This window comes from Anolis sagrei, chromosome 4 (genome assembly GCF_037176765.1).
Source record: "Anolis sagrei isolate rAnoSag1 chromosome 4, rAnoSag1.mat, whole genome shotgun sequence".
Lineage (NCBI taxonomy): Eukaryota > Metazoa > Chordata > Lepidosauria > Squamata > Dactyloidae > Anolis > Anolis sagrei.
In genome coordinates, this window is record NC_090024.1 from 153,966,195 (window position 1) to 153,990,378 (window position 24,184).

A 24,184-nucleotide genomic window follows, 5' to 3' on the forward strand; every position below is an offset into this window, starting at 1 on the left:
CCGGGTTGGAGAATGGTATCTGACATCTTTTCTCTGCTGCTTTGTGTGCCATATTTCTCACAAACACCTACCCGGAGTAATAGGGCTCGAGGGATCTTTGTCCCCATGCCTCTCTGGAATGCCAGTTTCATAGGATTGCACTGCCAAGCTTGAAACCACTCCGGAAAGTCCTCAAACTACAAAAATAGTGAAGGATCTGTAGATTTGAACTCCTAAGATGTGATGTATTTCAACATATTTTTATGTTATCAGTAAAAAATATCTTCAAATAGGATTGCTCTTTCAGATAGAAAGGCAGAGCCAAAATAGCTTTTACTGTGTTTACATTAAGCTATTCCAGGCTAAATATAACTTTCACTCATATGAAACCAGCTTGGTGTGTAATAGGTAGTCAGGCCCCTTCTACATAGAATCATAGAATCGTAGAGTTGGAAGAGACCTTGTGGGCCATTTAGTCCAACCCCCTGCCAAGAAGCTGGAAAACTGCATTCAAAGCACACACACACACACACCCCACAGATGGCCATCCAGCCTCTGTTGAAAAGCCTTCAAAGACAGAGCCTCCACCACACGCCCATGGCAGAGAGTTCCATTGCTGAACAGCTCTCACAGTCAGGAAGTTCTTCCTAATGTTCAGATGGCATCTCCTTTCTTGTTCATGTCAAAGCAGATTACCTGCTTTGAACTGGATTATATGGCAGTGTAGACTTGGATAATCCAGTTCAAATCAGATAATCTGGATTATCTGCTTTGATAATTGGGATTATATGGCAATACTGAATGGGAGACACCCCCTGGGCACCCAGAAGACTGGTAGGCTTGGAAGGCACTGAACAGACTGTGCTCTGGCACCACGGGATGCAGAGCCATCCTTAAGAAATGGGCTACAAAGTGGAGTCCACCACATGTGAGTGTGGAGAAGAGCAAACCACAGACCACTTATTACAATGCAGTCTGAACCCTGCCACATTCACAATGGAGGACCTCTTTATAACAACACCAGAGGCACTCCAAGTGACCAGCTACTGGTCAAAGGACATTTAGTATAATGCCAAGTTTTAAACTTTGTGTTTTTAAAATACATTACAACTGTACCCTTGGTTTGCTTCTGATGCAATAAATACATAAATATGGCAGTGTAGGGTCTGACTCTAACGCTGGATCTACATTACCCTATATCCCAGGATCTGGTCCCAGTTTATCTGCTTTGAACTGGATTATATGAGTCTACATTGCCAGATAATCTGGAATCAGATTATTAGATATAGGACAGTATAGAACCGGTCTAAGGTCCCTTCCACATAGCCATATAACCCAGAATATCAAGGCAGATAATCCACAATATCTGCTTTGATCTGGGCTATCAGAGTCCACACTTCCATATAATCTATTTCAATGCGGATTTTATATAGCTGTGTGGAAGGGGCCTATGGGCCCTTCCAGGCAGGCCCTATATCCCAGGATCTGATCCTAGACTTCCATGTTTTAAACTGGATTATGTGGGTCCACACTGCCAGATAATATGGGATAAACAGGAAACCTGGGATCAGATCCTGGGATGTACAGCCTGTCTGGAAGGGCCCTAAATCTAGAAACCTGGCTCATTTTCTTCAGTTCTGAGTATGATGGAGAATGACCTCAGGACAAGAGTATGCGTACATTGGACAAAAAGGGTGTGCAGGAATATATTCCTCCCATGGAGTTTTCGATCTGAATGTTATATTCCATCCAGCTATGGTTGATACTTCCATCCTTACGTCACCATACTTCCTGATTGCAAATCCCGGAATAATCCTGACCTACTCCTTAACCCTGCATAAATTTGCATGAAAAAAAATACAGTAAATGAATTTTCTGTCTTGAGAAATAGAACAAATAGAATATGCCATTCCTGGCAGTGAGATCATAAACTCAACAGAAGGCCACGTATTTGAGGAACTTTGTACTTCTATCTTATCAGGATAACCCTTTGGTCACGAAGGGAGACTAAATAATATGAGGATAGATTGGCATGTGAGCTGTCAGAATAACTGGTTTTGAAATGAAATAACCTAACATAGCCCCACAACCAGCAAGGTGTAGTGATTGGAGTGTTGGACTATGACTCTCTACACCAGAGTTCAGTTTCCTTTTCATGGGTGACCCTGGACAGGTCACACACCTTCGATCCAGAAAACAGGTTGAGTCACCAGGTGTCAGAACTGATTTCAAAGCAGAAAACTACACAAAGCCCTACTGAATACAATAGCTCGTACTCCCAACAAAGCATGGATGGAAGTGCAGCCTTACTGGATCACCAGAGCATTGCTATTCGAATTTATTTGATCTGATTGATTACACCAACCTACCGTATCTGGTAGTGAGCAGAGTTATTGCTTGGATCAGATGTGGTATTCCACATTATCTGCTTTAAACTGGATTTTCTGAGTCTACACTGCCAGATAATCCAGTTCAAAGCAGATAATCTGGATTTTATATGGCAGTTTAGGAGGGGCCTCAGTTGACTGAAACTTTAGCAACCGGCCAAAAATTGAAGCAATAATACAAAGCTGTTTTTATAATACTGTATTACAGTCTGTTAAGCTGGACTTCATTTGCTTTTAATTACTGTATTTCAATATTAATATCAAGTGAATACTGAGTTTATGGTATGGTAGAATACTGAATATACGAGGGGTTGAATAAAAAGTAATGCCTCCATCTTCGTAACTCCTCAACAGATGGCAGTACTGGTATGCGGCAGGTACTGGCTTGTTCAGTAGACTCTGCTTTACAGTTCCATGTTTGCAGTAAGCCTTAGCATTGAACAGTTGTGTTGTTAAAGTGTGAAGTACGGAACCCTGCGCAGACGGTTGGTCAATGCAACTTAAGCAACGTGCAGTCATTGAATTCTTGACAGCAGAAGGTGTCACCTCAACATCTTTAAATTTACTTGCCCGACGACGCACAGTACTCACACCAACACAATCACTATAAACAACTTGAATTCTCTGATGAACCTCCTTTAGGGCGACACCTACTGCTGTCAAGAATTCTCATTCACTGGACCAAATTTGACACAAATAGTCAATATGCCCAAATTTGAAAACTGGTGGGGTTGGGGGGATTAATTTTGTTATTTGGGAGTTGTAGTTGCTGGGATTTATAGTCCAGCTACAATCAAAGAGCATTCTGAACTCCACCAACAAAAGAATCAAGCCAAATTTGGCACACAGAACTCCCAAGACCAAGAGAAAGTACTGGAAGGGTTTGTTGGGCATTGACCTTGAGTTTGGGAGTTGTAGTTCATCTACATCCAGAGAGCACTGTGGACTCAAACAGTGATGGATCTGGACCAAACTTGGCATGAATACTCAATATGCCCAAATGTGGACACTGGTGGAGTTTGGGGGAAATAGATCTTGACATTTGGGAGTTGTAATTGCTGGGATTTATAGTTCAAATAGCACTCTGAACCCAGCCCAAAATGGATCTGCACCAAACCTGGCACACTACCAACATGGCCAACATTAACTACTGGTGGGGTTGGGAAGCTGTTTTTGAATTATGGGAGTTGTCATTCACCAACACCAACAAGGATGAGGACAGGCAGAGAGATCTTCAGCCTTCTCTGCCAAAAGGCTTCCTAAGACCATCAAAAATATGTGTTTTCTGATGGTCTTTGGCGACCCCTCTGAAACCCCCTCACGACCCCCCCCCCCAGGGGTCCCGACCCCCAGGTTGAGAAACACTGCACTAGAGAAAAAAAATCCACTTAAAATCCAGTTTCTGTAGATGCAGTCCTAACATCATGATTGAGGGAGTCGGACACTCATTCTTTTCTCTTGCTCTGCTCTGGCTGGAGGAGAGACCCAGGAGGGAAAGAGGGCCAAGTGAGGGCGAGTGGTGGCTTCAGAAGGGCGAAGTGCGCATGCTCGCGGGTGCTTCCGGGTTGGAGGGGAGGGGGAGAGAAGAGGCGCCGGCGCCGCTCTGTTTTCGCGCCGGAGGATCGGCCATGGAGGGCAGCGGGGTAAAGAGGGCGCGGGGAAAGGGGAGCAAGGCGTGGGAGAGGCGCGGAAAGCTGGGCTCTGGAGGGGTTTATTCTCTCCCTAACCCTAACCCAAAGCCACTAAGAGTGCCGTGTGGAATGAATGCAGCTTGCCACCGCTTGAACTGCAATCGCTTAATGCTACGGAGTCTGGGAGTTGTAGTTTTGCAAGGCCTGCCTCCTTCTCTGCTGGGGCCTCGCCAAACTACAACTCCCAGGATCCTACAGCACAGAGACATAGCAGCTCAAGGAGTGCCAAAGTGCATTCGTTCTACAAGAGGCTTGAGCAAACGTGGGCCCTCCAGGTGTTTTGGACTTCAACTCCCACAATCCCTAACAGCCTAGCGGCTGTTAGGGATTGTGGGAGTTGAAATCCAAAACACCTGGAGGGCCCAAGTTTGCCCAAGCCTGTTCCACAGTGAATGTGTAAACTTCAGGGCCTCCAAATGAAAAACATGTTTCCTCTGAGCATGAGCAAAGGGCTTTTTTTCTGATTGCCAAGCAGCCCTCCCTTTTCTTCTCTCACCCTGGGTTTTCCTGCCATCCTGTGATGACAACCCAAAGCAAAGGATCTCTTGTGTGTTTGTAGTTTCAGGACATGCGAGTCCTTCCAGACAGGCTCTATATCCAAGGATCTGATCCCAGGTTAAACTGGATTATATGAGTCCGCACTGGCAGATAATCTGGGATAAACAGAAAACCTAGGATCAGATAGGGGCTGTCTGGAAGGGCACTCAGTCACGAGGGTCTTTGTAACTGCCATATACGAGGGTTGAATGAAAATTAATGCCTCCATCTTCGTAACTCCGCAATAGATGGCAGTACTGGTATGCGGCAGGTACTGGCTTGTTCAGTAGACTCTCCTCTACAGTTCCATTTTGGCGGGAAGCCTTCGCATTGAACGGTTGTGTTGTTAAAGTGCGAAGTATTGAACCCTGCGCTGATGGTCGGTCAGTGCGACTTAAGCAACGTGCGGTCATTGAATTCTTGACAGCAGAAGGTGTCACCTCAACATCTTTAAACTTACTCACCCAATGACACACAGTACTCACATCAACACAATCACTATAAACAGCTTGCATTCTCTGATGAATCTCCTTTGGGGTGATTCTGCTGTCAAGAATTCAATGACTGCACATTGCTTTGACCGACCGTCTGCGCAGGGTTCAATACTTTGCACGTTAACAGCACAACCGTTCAATGCTAAGGCTTCCCACCAAAATGGAACTGTAGATGAGAGTCTACTGAACAAGCCAGTACCTGCTGCATTCCAGTACTGCCATCTGTTGAGGAATTATGAAGGTGGAGGCATTAATTTTCATTCAACCCTTGTATATGGCAGTCTGGGCTCAGATAGTCCAGTTCAAAGCAAATATTCTGGATTATCTGCCTTCATATTCTGGGTTATTTGGTTGTATAGAAGGACCTCAGGCCCCTTCCACACTGCCCTATATCCCAGGATGTGTTCCCAGATTATCTGCTTTAACTGGATTGTTGCAAGTTTTGCAAGCTGTATGTCCATGTTCCGGAAGCATACTCTCCTGAAGTTTCGCCTGCATCCATGGCAGGCATCCTCAGAGGTTGTGAGGTCTGTTTTAAACTGGTTTTTGTGTGTCCCCATTCCAGATTATTTATTTCGTATCAAAAGCATTGCATAAATTAGTTTAAAACATAAAAATAGAAGGCGCGCAGGCGGCTAAATATCTTTATTAAAAAACGGGCAACAGCAACGGCGTAGTCTGTAGCCTCCAACAATTCCTCCTCTGTACGTGAGGCAGGGCACAGTGGACAAGCATACAGATGCGGAGTTGTCAGTTCTGCTCCACAGTCACACAAGGTGTGGGATTATTTTAGGTAGTTCCATTTTACCAGGTTGTCTTTTGATCTGCCCACTCCGCTGGAGGAAGACCTTTGCCGGGGGGGGGGGGGGCATACTGTTGGGATTTTCTTGTTTAGCTGTCCAACTTCCAGATAACTTGGGATAAACAGATAATCCAGGATCAGATCCTCGGATATAGGGCAGTCTGGAAGGGGCTTTGATCATTTCCCATGGCTAAGTAGGGTTTTGAACCCTGGCGTCCCAGTGCCTTAGTCCAGTTTGCCAAACACTACACCACACTGGTTCCCAAGTGTTGCTGGTGTGTACTTTCAACTTGTTTCTCCTATATGGTGAACCTAAGAGGCAAACCTGTATCAGGGCTTTATTGGCAAGATTTGCCATTACTTTTCTCTGAGGCCCCTTCCACAAAACTGAATAAAATCCCACATTGGGCCCTTCCACACAGCCCTATATCCCAAAATATCAAGGCAGAAAATTCCACAATATCTGCTTTGAACTGGGCTATTTGAGTCCACACTCAAATAATGTGGGATTTCCTGCCTTGATATTCTGGGATATAGGGCTGTGTGGAAAGGCCCATTATCTGCTTTGAACTGTGATATATGGCAGTGTGGACTCAGATATTCTAGTTCAAAGCAGATATTGTGGGTTATTCTGCCTTGATATTCTGGGTTATATGGTTGTGTGGAAGGACCCTATGTAACATGATTTTTGTTCCTGGACTATAAACTTCATTCCCTAATTGGCTCTATCATAAAAGCATGAAAAAGGTTTATTAAACTGAAAAACTTGGTTTTTGTTGGATATCCTGCAGCACATTTTGTTATAGGTTTTCAATTAGTATCTCATTGAGTTTCAACCAATTCAACATAGTTTGTGGCAGCCACAAAAATGAAGTTTCTGGTGTATAACAACTACTTTCAAAGTAGGTATCACACAGTTAAACAGGAATAACACTTTCAAACCAGGAACAGGGAAAAAAATCAAATTTCATTACCTAGTGTTATATGTGTTTAGGAGTAAAGCCTTTGCTGCTTTAAAATGACAAAAGGAAATAAAGATCCATTGGTGGATCTCCGGATCCTTTTACACTGCCATATAATCCATATTATCAAAGTAGATAATCCACATTGTCTTCTTTGAACTGTATCCACACTTAAATACAATCCGGTTCAAAGCAGATAATCTGAATTTCATATTGCAGTGTAGAAGGGGCCTCAGGCCCTTCCACACAGCCATATATCCCAGAATATCAAGGCAGAAAATCCCACAATATCTGCTTTGAACTGGGTTGTCTGAGTCCACGCTCAGATAATGGGGGATTTCCTACCTTGATATTCTGGGATATAGGGCTGCGAGGAAGGGCCCTCTGATAACCCAGTTCAAAGCAAATATTGTGGGTTATTCCGCCTTGATATTCTGGGTTTTATGGCTGTGTGGAAGGGCCTATGGTTACCTTTGCTGTTTGTGTAGCTTTGATATTCTTTCCATGTTGCTTGCTTCTAGGAAATAACAAAGATCCCATACCTTACATCTGGGGAAGCAGACAGACTTTGCTCAGATATTAATTCCTGTGATGGGAGTTTTCAAAGAGATGAACTTGGGACAGAAACATCCAGCAAGCTGGGAAAGTATATTAGTTCTTGGAATGAAGACGTGGGCGACTCAGACAACTACGTAAGAGGCAGAAATAGCATTCATGCAAATGTTGATTTGTTATTCTTTAACTTACTTTTATTAATAGGGGCCCTTCTACATTGCCATATAAAATCCAGATTATCTGCTTTGAACTGGATTATATGTCTGTGTAGACTCATGTAATCCAGTTCATATCAGATAATCTGAATTATCTTCTTTGATAATCTGGATTATATGACATTGTAGACCCAGGCCAAGTTATGGATCACTTTCCCTGTGGCGACCTCATTGGTTGCAACATTACTGCTGTGAAACACCATGTATAGATATTAAAGATTTTTGAGCCTAATTAATTGCACAACTCCTGAGCAATGCACAGAGCTTTAATTAATTTTAAACTAGTCTAAGACCCCTTCCACACAGCTATATAAAATCCCACATCTGCTTTGAATTGGAATATATACATGCCAGTGTGGACTCCGATAACCCAGTTCAAAGCAGATATTGTGGATTATCTGCCTTGATATTCTGGGTTATACGGCTGTGTGGAAAGGCCCTAAGACATTTTATCTCTTTCAACTTTTTAAAAAAATTGTTGAGTAAGTGTTTTGCCTTTTAAGAGTAGCCTAATTATTTGAAATTTGTTAGATTGATTTTGTTGTTCGCTACCCTGAGATCTTCAGGTGAATGGAAGGATATAAATATTTTAATTTTAAAAACTAGGGTAGCACATAAACACCTTGAAAGTAAATGAATTCAAAGCAACGTATAGTATGTCCCCGTAGCCACAGATATATTCCCTGAACGTACTGTGGAAACAGAAAGCCATGGATTACAGCGAACCCTATTCAAATCAATAACTTCCAGTGAAAGTTACTATTGAGTTGCATTGGAGGACTAGAAAATTCTTAGGATCTTTTAGGGGGGATGTAGTTAGATGAAACTGTATTAGTTTAATGAATAACATTTTCTATTTACTAAGGAGTAAAACAAAATCAATATTTTAAAAGCTTCCAGGAAACACCGAGGTGGAATCCTTGAAAGAGGACTGGAGTTCTTACGACAAACTTGTGGATAAACACCGGACCAAGATGAAGGAATTGCTGCCATGCCTTCAAAGCGTACCCCGGGATAGCTCCTGGCAAGAGAGCTCAAGTGAAGGTGAAACAAAATGGTAGGCTTTAACCTCAGGTGGCGAGATACCTATGTCCCGCTTAGAGATTTTCTAGAATTTGTATTTTGCAGGATTTATTTATATTTTGTTCAAAGAATTGTCATGCCTGTCTGTGGTACAATATGGCATGCATTTACAGGCAGTCCTCAAGTTACAAACAAGATAGGTTCTGTAGGTTTGTTCTCAAGTTGAATTTGTATGTAAGTCGGAATAGATGCATTTTTAAAGTGTAACTCCAGCCGTGTGTGTGTATGTGTGTGTATAGCTTTGGATAGGGCTGGGGCTTTAGCACAGCTGGTAAATCACCAGCAATGATAAGATCTACCAACTGAAAGATTGTCAGTTCGAAGCCCCGGGTCAGCCTGAGCTGCTGATTGTTAGGCCAGCTTACTGTTGACCTAAGCAGTTCGAAAACAGCTTGAAGCTGTAATTAGAGAAATTAGGTACCACTAAAACAAGCGCAAAGCTGGGGTGAAAATTGCTGGAAGAAACATTAACAACCTCAGATATGCAGATGACACCACTCTGATGGCCGAAAGCGAGGAGGAGCTGAAGAGCCTTCTAATCAAGGTGAAAGAAGAAATCACAAAAGCTGGGTTGCAGCTAAACATCAAAAAAACCAAGATTATGGCAACAAGAATGATTGACAACTGGAAAATAAAGGGAGAAAATGTGGAGGCCGTGACAGACTTTGTATTTCTAGGTGCAAAGATTACTGCAGATGCAGACTGTGGCCAGGAAATCAGAAGACGCTTACTTCTTGGGAGGAGAGCAATGTCCAGTCTTGATAAAATAGTAAAGAATAGAGACATCACACTGGCAACAAAGATCCGCCTAGTCAAAGCCATGGTATTCCCTGTAGTAACCTACGGATGTGAGAGCTGGACCTTAGGGAAGGCTGAGCGAAGGAAGATGGATGCTTTTGAGCTGTGGTGCTGGAGGAAAGTGCTGAGAGTGCCTTGGACTGCGAGAAGATCCAACCAGTCCATCCTCCAGGAAATAAAACCCGACTGCTCATTGGAGGGAAGGATACTAGAGACAAAGTTGAAGTACTTTGGCCACATCATGAGGAGACAGGAAAGCCTGGAGAAGACAATTATGCTGGGGAAAGTGGAAGGCAAAAGGAAGAGGGGCCGACCAAGGGCAAGATGGATGGATGGCATCCTTGAAGTGACTGGACTGACCTTGAAGGAGCTGGGGGTGGTGACGGCCGACAGGGAGCTCTGGCGTGGGCTGGTCCATGAGGTCACGAAAAGTCGGAGACGACTGAACGAATGAACAACAAAAACAAGCGCGGAAGATATTTTATCACACCATAAAGGAAAAAGTTCAAAAAATGACAATGACCGAAAGGAAGGACAAAGTCCTGATGGCTCTTTGTCAGAGAGGATGTAGAGACAGCACCCCCCTGGGGCTGGATTTGAGCACAACCTTCCACGGTGCCAGAAGGCTGGACTTTGAACAGCGTACCTCCTGTCTGTTCTGTCAGTCTCTGTATTGTCTATTCAAAGCAGCATTGAATGTTTACCGTGTACATGTACTGTGATCTGCCCAGAGTCCCCTTGGGGAGATAGAGGAGAATATAAATAAATTATTATTATTATTATTATTATTATTATTACTATTATAGCATAGAGAAGGGTTAACTACACTACCGAATTATAGCACCTGTCTTTCCTTTCTATGGCATGCATTTACAGGAAGTCCCCAAGTTACAAACAAGATAGGTTGTGTAGGTTTGTTCTTCAGTTGAATTTATATATAAGTCGGAACAGGTGTATTTTTAAAGTGTAACACCATCCAAGTGTGTATGTGTGTGTGTGTGATTTTTATTGTTTAGCCCTTAGGCCATATCACAATACCAAACAGAACAACAAGGCTTGATAAGAATGCATTGGACTCTATAAGTAAGTTAAAATAAGACATATAACAATACAGAATATATATAGAGAAAGAGAGCAAGAGAGAGTGTGCTTTGGACAGCATAGGGAAGGTGTTTTGCTCTCTGTGCCCCTGTTCAGAATATTTTGCCTCACTTTCTGTTCCTGGCTTGACTTGCTGCAGAAACAAGGATTGGTGAGAAAACTTCAGAGGAGACACCTTTTCCCCATGATAACTCTTTTGAGAGTGAATTTCCCTCCCAAGAGGTAGATTTTGCTCACATCCTGTTCTCTCACATCTGTACTTAACTATGAGTCATTTGTCTTTTTTTTTTCTTTTTTAGATTTTATTTAAATACAATAACAACTTACAAAATAGACAAAACCCAAAACAGTGAACATTTTACAAACACATAACCCCACCACCAAGGCCTGAACAAGTATAATTTCCTTCACCATGTATTTATAAGTCAGCCATTAATCAAATGTCATCTCCAAAATTCCTGACCAACCAAATTCTGTTGTTTTCCATTTTCGCTCTCTAAGACATATTTAATAAAGACCGACCAGTATGTCTCAAAATCTGACCTGTTAACTATGAGTCATTTGTAAGTCAGGTGTTTGTAAGTCAGGGATTGCATCTGCCTCCTAGCACTTGACAGGCTCCCTCAATACGGTACCAACTGTACTGTCCAGCTGGATGGAACTGCAACCCCACCATCCCCATTCTGGCTAGGAATAATGGGAGCTGTAGTCCAAGACACCTGAGAATTTACCTGTCTGCAGTATTCTGAGAAAGACCTTATCTACACTGCAATATAAAATCCAGATTATCTGCTTTGAACTGGATTATATGACAGTGTAGATCCAGCCTTAGACTTCCTGAAGGGACAGGTTTATATTTAAAGGTGTTCTATGGGTTATGTTCCAGATTTTATTTTTTACTTTGAAAATTACATGAAATCATGTTTAAATTCCAGGGATGTTTTAACAAACTGAAATACCATTTTAAACCTTAAAACTCAACTCACTTCTTTTTATCCTGTCTGTGTTAAGGTAGTAGGAAAATGTGCTAAATGACTGCCATGCACATCACTGGTGAGCAATTTGTAATCCTCCAGATATTGTCTGCCTTTCTTGCATGTGGATTTACTACACGGTACTGAGCCATACAGAATGGCAGCATTGCTGCATATGAGCTCTAGATAGCATGTGCAGTGGTTAAGGATAATAGGTGTTGCAGTGCATTTGCATCTGCTGGGCTGCTTAGCCTTTGAGTAGGTCATCGTTGTGGCAGAAGATTTTGAACAACCTGCAGTGCGTAGAGCAGAGCACTCTGTTGTATGAATTTCCCATCCCTGCCTGCAGGATATGCCTTGTCAGCCTCTTGCAGTAGTTCCCAACCTTTGGGCTTCCAGGTGTTTTGGATATCAGCTCCCACAATTACTAAAACTGGTAAGATGACTGGAATTTCTTGGAGCTCAAGTCCAAAACACCTGGAGTTCCAAAGGTTGGGAACCACTGCCAATGTGTACCAAAGACATGGTCTGTAGGTGCTGGTAAAGCCACGTGAGTGCAATTTCTATTTACCAGCAACACCAACAAACATGCCTTTAGTTGCAAAATGTTACTTACTAAAATGAGTAAGTGCTACCTGCTGGAAAAAAAAAAGTTGCTTTATAAAAAGCTATTTGAAATTAAATCATTGGATCAGTTTAATTTTCTGATTTGCTTTCTGGCTTGTGCAGTTCATTTAGAGGTGTTATTAAGATGGATATTCTGTGAAATTAAGAAATCATGAATATTTTAATAATGGCTCTATGTTGACAGATTACTTTGGGAACTTCTAAAAGTTCACCTGCTTCTTATCAAAGAAAAAGCACAAGCCGCATTGCATTTTAAAAGAAGCATGTAGCCTACAAAGGCTGTTCATAATGTACATCTTCCATCCATAATTCACTGTTCAAGGAAGTAATATGACAACTGCATGCAGGTTACCAAGTGTGTTGTGCGGCTTTTTTTTTTTTTTTTTTTGCAATCTTTGAACCACCATGGCTTTATATTGCATCACTACTTTGTGGGCATGGGCCATACATATGCATACAATATGTCGATTATGAGGCAGTCTCTAAACAAAATGTTTCTCCATTGGAAGTGCCTGATGTATGAAGCAGTGCTAAGCAATCAGAAAAAAACTCTTTAATTGAAAGTAAAGAATCTTGGTCCAAGTCTAAAAGAAAAATTGATCTCCCAAAAGTATTGTTTTTGTGCAAAACTAGATACGGCTTTGTGCTAGCAAGTGTGTTTCCGTATTTCTCAATATGCCTTAACCTTTTGTTTATATCTTCCATTAATTAGGTTGTGGGAAAATGCCATAAATGACAAAGTCACTTTCCAGAAAAGGCTTCATGAAACAGAGTTGGCAATTGAATCAGCAGAAATGTTTTTGCCCTCATTTAAAGAAACTCTCACTCGAATTTCAAAAGTAAGTTGGACGGACAGGGAAGAAATGTTTCTGAATCAAGCATATTGCAAAATACCCTGTGGCAGAGGTGCAAACATGAAATCCTCTAGGTATAACACTGGCCAACACACATTTGATGCCTCAGAACTTTTTCTGGGTATATTTCGCCTACTGATTAAAAAAAAAATGGCACCAATGTTCTTCTATCTGCTCTAGTTTTTTAGGATACAGAATATATGTCATCTACCCACTGCCATCTGCTTACCCATAGAAAATCATGATAACCATTCCCAACAAACTAGACCAAACACAGTTTATCCAATGCAATTTTCTGAAATAACCCCAGGAACAGGACTAAAAACCAAGACACCAAGACAAAAATTGTTTTGTTGGGCTGTGTAATCATATCCTAAGGGATATGATTAGATTGCAACTCGCACCAATCTTAGCCAGTGGTAAGGATTCATAGGGGTTACAATCCGACATGTGCCTAGGATCCTTACTTTCTTTTTCTGGAATTGGATTCCTCTGCCCATCCCCCCTTCAAGACCTTTGTGGCCTCTTTGTAGTCCACACTGCATATAATCCATTTCAAAGTAGATAATCTGGATTTTTATATGGCAATGTAGATGAGGCCTGAGGTTCATGTGTTAATAGTGGTTGTTTATATAACTTTTATGTGATATTGTTTTTATACTCATGTACCGTCCATGTTATATACTACACTTATAGTGCCTTGTAAGCCGCCCTGAGTCCCTTTTGGGAGATGGTGGCAGAATATAAAGTTTACTACTACTTACTAGGCCTGGGTAACAACGGAAAAATTTGTTTCTAAAATCGATTCGTTTTTTGGGTTTTTTTGCGTTTCGATATTTAAAAGAATTCCGAAATTTTTCTTTTAAAAAGTTCGATATTCACGAAATTTCGTAAATGTTAAAAAAAATACGAAACATTAACGAAACAAATACAAAACAATAACGAATCGATTCGTTAATGGCGGACGCGACCGCGCAATACGCTAAAAAACCTCCAAATGGGACAGGGGGAACTTCTGAAGCTTCCCTCTCCCTCTGTTGTTGACTGTTGGTGTGATATTATAATTTTTTTTCACTAATTAAACAAAAAACAACTATAAAACTTGCCCCAGACATGCAGAAATAATAACGAAACGACCTCAAACCGATAACGAAACGAATACATAACGAATCCGAAGCATTTACGAAACGAATTTAAAAATTCGTTTCGTTTTTAAGTTGCTCCAGAATGGTTCGTTATCGCTTCGTTATAAAAAAAAATAACGAATTTTTAACGAATTACGAATTAACGAAACGAAACCGCCCAGCCCTACTACTTACTACTACTACTACTCCTTCTACACTGCTAGATAATCCAGATTATCAAAGCAGAAAATCCATCTTATCTGTTTTGAACCGGATTCTTTTAGGGCCTTTCCACACAGCTATATAACCCAGAATATCAAGGCAGAAAATCCCACAATATCTGCTTTGAACTGGGTTATCTGAGTCCACACTGCCATATATTCCAATTCAGTGCAGAAAATGTGGGATTATATACACCTGTGTGGAAGGGGCCTGAGTCTGCACTGCCATATAATCCAGTTCAAAGCAGATAATGTGGATTTTATGTGGCAGTGTAGATGGGACCTTGCTTTCTCTTTTTTGCAGCTAAGTGAAAACCCTTTTATTCTGGCAGATCTTGGATTTTTTTAATGGGACAAAGTCCATGTATAATATGCTGTATTTTTATTTGATATTTTAATGGTTTCTATTTTAACTATTTTAATTTGTGTATAGCTCAATTGCACTTTAATTTCTGTATACAGTGAATTTTTCACTATGTTTGACTTAACTGTTGGAAGCCGCCTAGAGTCATGAACAGGGAAAGGTGGGATAGCCCTCCTCCTCTTAATAATGTAATAATAATGTTACAGTTTAAACAAAAGCCTAGTGAAGGGTTGTTGTTTTTTTTAATTGAATCGGCAATTATGCCTAGCTATGAGATAAAGTGCAGCCTCGTATTTGAATATCTATATATTTGCTTTATATAACAGTAAGATTTTCTTTCCAAGTGACCACCTTCTGGTGAAATCGGGTTGGCAAAGTACAATTTCATTTCCTATTCATGTCATCTTGGGGGAAAAAAACCAAGTTAATTGCATTTTAATATTTTGTCAGGCTTGTTACATTTCTGCATCAGATATGATAAAGATCTCTATGCAAGAAGACTTGCTACTCAAGGAGCTAGATGTTCTCAGGAATATGAAAGAACTGTTACAGCAACTGCTTAGAGCAAGCACGGACAAAGAAGTAAGAGGATGTCCAGAGAACATGATCGAGGCATAACACTGATCCACAGCACGCTTAAGTATTGTTAAATTGTTTGGGATTAAGATAATAATACCAAGCTGTCTCAGCTTCTCCCCATTTCTTCTTGGAACAATCAGAGAAAAATGCTCAAATGTTGTCACCCTGCCCCTGTCCTGAAAACTATCTGTGTTGTTTTCTATTTCTGACTAATCCACATTAGCGAAGGGTTATGGAAGAGCTACTTATTACACCCATTTATTAGTAAGGCTCTACCTTTTTGATTTACATATACAGCTTTTTTGTCCCAGATAGCCCTCACATGTGATCAAGATTTTGGGAAAAAATGGCATTCATAACCTTTTTGAAAAGGAAAAATGATGTCACATCCTTTTGGCAAATGTGAATCTCCATGAACATCTGGAGACCACCTTTTGAAAACCACTAGACAATGAAAGGCATGATCTTGTTAGAAGTTAACCCTTTGAAAAAGTGGTGTTCACAAGCATTCATGTAATGGCACACAGGTAACTCAGCTGTTAAACTGATAAACAATATCTTTGAACTGGACAAAGACATGCCATTGCACAAAAAACATATTTTGGTTAGCAGAGTTTTTAAAATGTTTCTTTGAAGTTGAAATTGCAGTTGCCCAAAACATATACTCTCCCTTGAAAACTCTTAGTTTAACAATATGCACTCAGAGACAAAAAAAAAAACCAAAGTCTTCTTTTAAAAGTAACATATCTTGTTTACTTGTATTAATTCAACATACAGGCACATTTATAGATAGGATGTAGTTTCTATGAGTTGAGAACACAGGGCATAATTCTTAATCAATAGTTCAAAGTCTAAGTAGTCACTACTTCTCAAAGCAAACATAGAGTAAACTGTTCCTGCATAAGTTCAAATGTAAACTGCATCTATCTCCACTGAGGTCTAAAGCGAACTGCTAACATTGAAGTTCAAAAACACCTGATAACAAAAGGGAGTCTTGAGTCCAAACATACTCAGTACAATCACATGTCTGTAGCCCCTCCCACACCAAAGAGGTCAGTCAAATTGACAAATCAACATATACTTACAATAGAGGTTAGCAAATATATACATTAACAAACAAATAGTGAATGCTTGGAAGGTTGCTACGTATTTCCAACAGAAGAAGAATACACTAAAGCTCCTTTTGCCAAAGATAGACCTTGTACTGTAAGCCCCTCAAAACTGTTGGGCTCATATCGGCAGTTTCACCTACCTGCACCTGGAGGAAATTGGTCATTAGGAATTTGCTAGATCCTCTGGGTGATTTATGGTATGTTTCCCCTGGAAGTTACCATACAGTCTCCCTGGGGCATCTAGAAATTTCCTAGAGAAGATATCCAACGCCCCTTCTACACTGCTAGGTAATCCAGATTGTCAAAGCAGAAAATCTATATTATCGGAATTGAACTTGATTATCATAGTCTACACTGCCATAGAATCCAATTCAAAACAGGTAATGTGGATTTTATACATCTGTGTAGAAGGGGCCTCAGTCTCTATACATCTCTAACTTCACCAGAGCAACAATTATGTATGCTGGGACCAGACATCAGATAATTAAATGGCATTTTGTTAGATAAGTGGTTTCAGACATTCTCAGTCTAGTTGGGATGCGAGGGTCTTCTTGTACTATGTCCTGTATTAAACTGAGATTGTCAGTCTCCTCCAAAAGATGTCTTAGGCTGGATCTATATTGCCCTATATCCCAGGATCTGATCCCAGATTGTCTGTTTATCCAAGATTATCTGGATATAATCTAGTTCGAAACAGATAATCTGGAGCCCCCGGTGACGCAGTGGGTTAAACCCTTGTGCCGTCAAGACTGCTGATCGAAAGGTTAGTGGTTTGAATCCAGGGAGCGGGATGAGCTCCCATCTGTCAGCTCCAGCTTCTCATGCAGGGACATGAGAGTAGCCTTTCACGGGATGGTAAAACATCCAGGTGTCCCCTGGGCAATGAGCTTGCAGACAGCCAATTCTCTCACACCAGAAGCAACTTGAAGTTTCTAAAGTCACTCCTGACACAAAAAAAAATTCCAGAATTAGATCCTGGGACATAGGGCAGTGTAGATCCAGCCTTAGATCTTCTCCTTGCATTAGGCATGCTTGCACAGAAAAACTGGCTGCCTACATTAAGCATAAGATTTAGAACTCTTCATTTTGTCCATTAGTCCACTTCAGAGGAGGACTTTAGTTTTCCACTTAATTCAGTTTACCACTTGCAAGTTTGGACTTGTGAATAATGCCAGTATGACAGCACTGCAATCATGCCACTACCTGAATCCTACGTGAGCCAACTTCTAATTGTCTAGATCAGTTGAATAAGTGGTCTTTACATAAGTTTTGACTTACAGTTCAGAATTGCCATTGATTCTGTGATTCTGTGTTATTGGGAATATCCATTGGACATAAAACATAGATTTATACATTGTTGGGGTACAGTCCCTAGACCAGGGGTTCTCACTCTTGGCCAGTTTTCTGGAAGTTGAAGGCCAAAACATCTGGGGACCCAAAGGTTGAGAACCACTGCCCTAGACGAAGACGTGCTCCTTCATTTTCTTGTCTACTATCAAAGAGAAATTTAACTGTGGGGCCCAGTCACACACATTATAGCATCATTATCTCAGTACAGTCAGCCCCTGAATAACAAACATTCATCTTACAAATAACTCACAGTTAAGAACGAGGGTGAGACAGCAGGAAGTGAGAGAAATCTAACCCTCAGAAGGGAAATTCCATCCTGAAAGAGTTGTTATTGTGGGGAAAAGGTGTGTCAACTGAAGGTTTATCATCAATCTTTCTTTCCATAACAAGCCAAGCCAGGAACAGAAAGTGAGGTGAAATATTCTGAACAGGGACATAAGACGGCAAAGTAAACACCACAGAGGAGGTGTTGACTGTTCCCTAGGTTATCCAAAGTGCTCGATAGATAGATAGATAGATAGATAGATAGATAGATAGATAGATAGATGAAGTTACACTTAAAATGCACCTGTTCCGACTTACATATAAATTCAACTTGAGAACAAACTTACAGAACCTATGGTATCTTGTTTGTAACTTGAGGACTGCCTGTAATTGCATGCCATATTGTACCACAGACAGGCATGACACATGCTATAATTCTGTAGTGTCCAATAGGATTTATGTTCCATGGTATAAAGAAGTACTTTCGTCACCAGTCAACTTAAACAGTCTACATTAACTACATTGCCATTATCCTCCCCATCTTTTGGAGCTTAGTTTGGGCGTGATGGTGCTGACTTATGAAGAATGAGTAGCTAAACAAGCAGGAATCCTCCACCGCTGTGAGTTAATACGGGCTCAGGAACCCCAAATTTGTCACCTATCTATCAAGACAAGATTGCTCTGCTGGCTTCTCAGCAGAGCAACAGGACAGAGTTTTCAATTCTCGTTTTCAATTGCCCCTGGGTGGAATTAGTTTAGTTTAGTCTCTGTCTGGCAAGAGAAGCCCAGCAGATCCACTGAGCAGGGTGGGCCAGCATTCTTGGTCATTCCCAAAATAAAATAGGCCTTTTTGTGATGTCCAATTTCACTCATTATGTACATAATTTAAACACTCAAACTTGAGATTCTTCTGTCTGAACTTGAGAGTTAATTATCCTACTTTGAGAAGGGTGGGCATTTTGGCCATGTTCCTGCATTTTTGAATGGTGTTGTTTTTAGAGCTTGTGGGCTAAAGAATGATGAATACAAGCCTTACTGCTATAAATAATGACACATTATTACTTGCATAGGAGAAGGAATTAAAAAGGGAACCAGTTTTCATTACTTTCTCACACACTCTGTTTTCTCTTTGTTAACCTTCCCTCATTTCATCAGTTTTATACAAATCAGGTTTTTATTAATGGTAGTCGTTTCCTAATCTCTGTAAGTGATACATAATCTCTTTTCTTCTTTGTCCATGCCTATAAAATATATTATGGTTATTTTATCAATATTTTAGGTGGATTTTTTCTCTATTGTGATGAGGCCCATTATGATTAAAGTTTATTAAATTGCAGTATTCCTTACAGACTTAACTGAAGTTTAATCCATTTTGTCCGATTCTTCTTCTCTTTTAGATTATCAGTAAACAGATTGAAGAATTGATACAGCGGATAACTGACAATGAAATGGAAATTACAGTAAGTTTGGGTTTTACTACATTATGTTGTCACCCAGAACAAAAATCTTAGCTTCTTGTAGATAATCCAGATTCTTCCAGATTCTTCCTTCCCTTTTGGAACGGGTTTTGAGGTGTTGCGTTATGCCGGGTTGGGGAAGAATGTTCCATTGTGTTAAAGGGCACCAGCATTGTTTTAGATACTTGTGATCTTATTAAAACATTGAAGAAATATGCATGCAACGTACATGATTGCTGTTTTCCTTTCATTATTTTTGAGAAAGGTTAAATAACATGGCAACAGGGTAACAATACTTTCTATGCAAAGTGGGCCCTTGGTATCTGCTGGGATTTAGTTCCAGGGCCCCCTTGTGGATACCAAAAAACTGGGGATGCTGGAGTCCCATTATATATAATGGTGTAATTAAATAGTGTCTCTTATATAAGAAAGCAAAATCAAGATTTGCTTTTGGGATTTTTAAAAACATCTTGGATATCTGGATGCATACCTTGAATACGAAGAGCTGACTGCATATTTAACGAACTCTCATTTACTTCTTATATGCATAATATCTATCCTTTTTCCTATCCACAAATTATTAAACCTTACTTGATGAAATCTTGAGCCATAAAACTAAAAATGGTATATTTATTATTTATGTTCAACAGGCAGTCCCCAAGTTCCAAACAAGATAGGTTCTGTAGGTTTGTTCTTAAGTTGAATTTGTATGCAAGTCAGAACAGTTATTTTTTAAGTGTAATTCTATATATGTACCTATCTATCTTTGGATAGCATAGGGAAGAGTTAACACCCCCATGGTATTTCTTTTGCTGTCTGTCCCTCCATTCATTCAGAAGATTTCACCTCATTTTCTGTCCCTGTGATAATAGATTTTGAAAAAATTGGCTTCTTGTGGAAACAGGGATTGGTGATAAAGCTTCAGTGGTAACTCTCTCATTAGTGAATTTGCTTTCCAAGGCTAGATTTCACTTCCTGTTCTCGCCCTTGTTCTTAACCAGGAAACAAGGATTTGTGAGAAAGCTTCGGTGGAGACACCTTTTCCCCATGATAGCTATTCCAGGAGTGAATTTCCCTTCTGAGGGGTAGATTTCTCTCACTTCCTGTTGCCTCACCTCTGTTCTTAGCTGTGAGTCATTTGTAAGTCAGATGTTTATTACTCGGGGACTGCTCCGTCCTCCTTATCTAATGAAAATATCAATGTGTGTGTGTTTCCTCCCACTTGAAGAATATTAGAAGTGAAACAACTCAAAAAGAGAGGCGTATTTTAGAACTTTCAAGTCAGCTTGAGCAAGAAAAAGTAAGTGAACAATTCCCTTTGAATATACGAGATAAGTATGTTTTTATAGATAGCCTCAGCATTCAGGTCTCTTCAACCTGTGGCCTTCCAGGTATTTGGGCCTCTCAATTCCCAGAAGCCCTAGCCAGCTTGTTAAATGGTCAGGAATTCTGGGAACTGAAATCCAAAACACTTTGAGGACCACAGGTTGAAGAGGCCTGATCTATATCAGTATATAGATACCTGCGTGACCGCATTTCTGTGTACGAACCCACACGATCTCTTCGATCATCTGGAGAGGCCCTGCTCACGCTCCCACCTCCTTCGCAGGCGCGATTGGTGGGGACGAGGGAGACGGCCTTCTCGGTGATGGCCCCTCGATTCTGGAATTCACTCCCTAAGGACATCAGACATGCCCCAACGCTGTAAGTCTTTAGGAGGAGCCTGAAAACGTGGTTGTTCCAGTGTGCCTTCCCAGAATAAGGAAAACTCTTAGCAATATGTCCTCAAATGCACTTTAATATTGATTTAGGATTGTCTGCGCACCCTCATCTTTCTCTGAAAACCCTATACTAGTTTACCCTACCTTGTTCATACCCAGCATTTTAAATTTTAAATCTTAATTATTACATTTGGCCCGGCCATAGGTTTTTAATGCTGTATGTTATTGTTATTGTTTATTGCTTATTGTGTATTTTCTGTTTTTGAGTTTATTTTAACTGTTTTGTATTGACTATTCGCTATCGCCTTAGTTTATTGATGTGCTGTGGGCTTGGCCTCACGTAAGCCGCACCGAGTCCCTTGAGGAGATGGTAGCGGGGTACAAATAAAGTATTATTATTATTATTATTATTATTATTATTATATCTATATCTATATCACTTTCCAGTTTGATGGCTTCTTTTTGCCATGGGATGGCTGTCGGCGTTAGCATCAACACGATGAGTCCTGGAGATGATTAATAGGGGAACTATAGCAGAGTTTTGCATGGGGAATTTTCACACCATGTAGTATCTCGGTCCCAGTGTGTTTGTGTTTTTTTAATTTAGGTAGGAATTGTGGTTTTTTAAATAATAATAATTCATGCCAACAGCTTATTTTTCACAATAAGCATTCATTGATTTTGTGATTACAGAATTTTGTATTTTGAATTCTTCTTACCTTGCACGTGCTAGTGCCGTTTTCTTAGGTATTGAAATTATATATATTATATTCATATATTATCAATTGCTTTGAGCTTAACGGTGGAAATGAAGCATACCACATCAAAACTCAAGTGATTTACAAACAAGATGCAGAACGTTGATTCTAGTGTCCTAGACTAAATGGTATTAAATCATGAAACAAGATGCGTTGCTTGCTTGCTTCTCTGGTTCTCAGGTAGATGCTGAAATATAGGTTTAGATGGATGTTTGAAGTTAAGACCTGTATCTTTCTTACACATATGGAATCATTTTTGTGATTAGGATTTAATTGATAGGGTATGAAGGTTTATTCTGCATTGACTTTGGCTTATCTTTTGATATTTCAGGCTAATGTGCTAACAGTATCACGCCGTTCTGAATCAATCCAATCACTTCAAACCCATTTGCAGTGCCAGATAGGAAAAAAGGAGGCAGAGAATAATCAACTGAAAACAAAATTCCAGGTGAACACGTGGAATAACTTTCCTTCTTTAGTAAATCCAGGGGCATAGGGAAACATTTTTAAAGACAGCTAAAGATAGCAAAAATATACATACTACTTTTGAACTCCCTGATAAATTATAGTTCATGTGGATGTACTTGGTGCAACCAGCAGACTAATACAGATTGGAACAGAGGAGCTTGCAACAAGTAGGGAAAATATTGAATAACTGGGGTGTTGTGTGGTTTCCAGGCTGTATGCCTGTGTTCTGGTAATATTTTCTCCTGTCGTTTCACCTGCATCTGTGGCTGGCATCTTCAGAGGATCACCTGGAGTTCAAAAAGAGTTCAAAAATAGTATGTATATATTTCTGCTGCCAGTTTTCTTGAGTTCATGATAAGGGAGGGAGGCTATTTTTAAATGGAATACATTGGAAATTATATTGCAAGTTATGAATTTGAAACCTAGAGTATAACTGCTCTGTGTTCAGTACGATTATGAAGCCTTACAGTTGGACTAAGTAAATGCCTCCAGCAGCAACACTGGGTGAAGGGAGTCTGTGCAGCTGCTTCCCAACAGTGAGCAAACCTGTCTCAGTTCCTTATCACAGCCTTGTTTACTGGTAGGATCAGACTCAAAACAATCCTCCTTGCACCTCAGTTGGCATCTGAACAGACTTACTTTTCCTGATGTAACTATTGACTGTTAAGAGGAGCTGGAGGGAGGTCATCTGATTAGGTGAAATTATTTAATTATGCATACAAAAACAGGTAGGGCCCAAGAGTTTTTGAAATACAGGTTCAGCATCTCTTACCCAGATTCCTGAAATCCAAAATACTTGCATAGGTGGCAGCGATAGTGAGGCCTTTGCTTTCTGATGGTTCAGTGTACACAAACATTGCTTCATGAATAAAATTATTTAAAATATTGCATATAAAATAGCCATCAGGCTTTGTGTATAAGATATATATGCAACATAAATGAATGTCATGTTTAGACTTGAGTTCTATCTTCATGGTATCTCATTGTGAAAAATACAGGTATTCCAGAATCCAAATAAAATAAAATAAAATAAAAAATCTGAAATCCAAAACACTGCCAAGTCCCAACCATTTCAGATAAGGTATACTCAACCTGTACTTCCACTTCCAAAATGGAGGAAATAGTGGTTTTCCATTATTGATCCATTCTTGTAAACATGTGACTCTAATTCTTAAAACATAGAACACCACTGTTCATGACAAATAATGGTTTTTTCATAATCTACAAGCAGCTTCTTTAGACTGTGTTCCTAACGAAACATCTAAAGTTACATTTATACTTGATTTATTTTCAACATTGATTTTAAGCTGTGCAACTATTTATACATATAATAAAAGTGAAAATATGTGTGTGTTTGTGTGTGTGACTGAGATGCCCACTTACACAGACAAGCTTCTGCCTCCACAAACAGATATAACTCCCACTGCTCAGGAGACACCAATGGCCCTCCCTCCAATGACATTGCAGGTTATAGTGACTGCCATGAACATGTACAAGGAACCTGCCAATATGCAATACAAACACAATACTGCCCAAGTGAAGGCTTTCATACAGAGATAATTTCATCCTGGATTTTCTGGTTTTCCTCCATCACAGATACCCCAGTGTTTCTTACTCTCTCCATGGGTGTGGAATTTTCATGGCCCTGCCCACTACCTTTCCCTTAAACCTTTCCTATTGTTTTCTATGGCACATAGCAAGCAAGGG

General features: G+C 40.3%; 1 protein-coding gene across 9 annotated transcripts in view; it reads left to right on the plus strand.

Moving 5' to 3' along the window:
• Positions 1-3,910: 3,910 nt before the first annotated feature.
• Positions 3,911-24,184, plus strand: part of ODF2L (outer dense fiber of sperm tails 2 like) — a 52,719-nt gene continuing 32,445 nt past the window's right edge. For 3 of the 9 annotated variants that reach the window (XM_060773872.2, XM_060773868.2, XM_060773874.2), the window contains exons 1-8: positions 3,944-4,009; positions 7,374-7,544; positions 8,516-8,679; positions 12,918-13,044; positions 15,219-15,350; positions 19,471-19,533; positions 20,759-20,830; positions 22,341-22,457. In XM_060773872.2, the coding sequence (XP_060629855.2) occupies positions 3,995-4,009; positions 7,374-7,544; positions 8,516-8,679; positions 12,918-13,044; positions 15,219-15,350; positions 19,471-19,533; positions 20,759-20,830; positions 22,341-22,457 (861 nt within the window). In that variant the 5' untranslated portion in view covers positions 3,944-3,994. Of the gene's footprint in view, positions 4,010-7,373; positions 7,545-8,515; positions 8,680-10,743; positions 10,827-11,437; positions 11,658-12,917; positions 13,045-15,218; positions 15,351-19,470; positions 19,534-20,758; positions 20,831-22,340; positions 22,458-24,184 lie in introns of those variants that run through there. The other 6 variants (XM_060773867.2, XM_060773869.2, XM_060773870.2 and 3 more) reach the window with 6 other exon arrangements.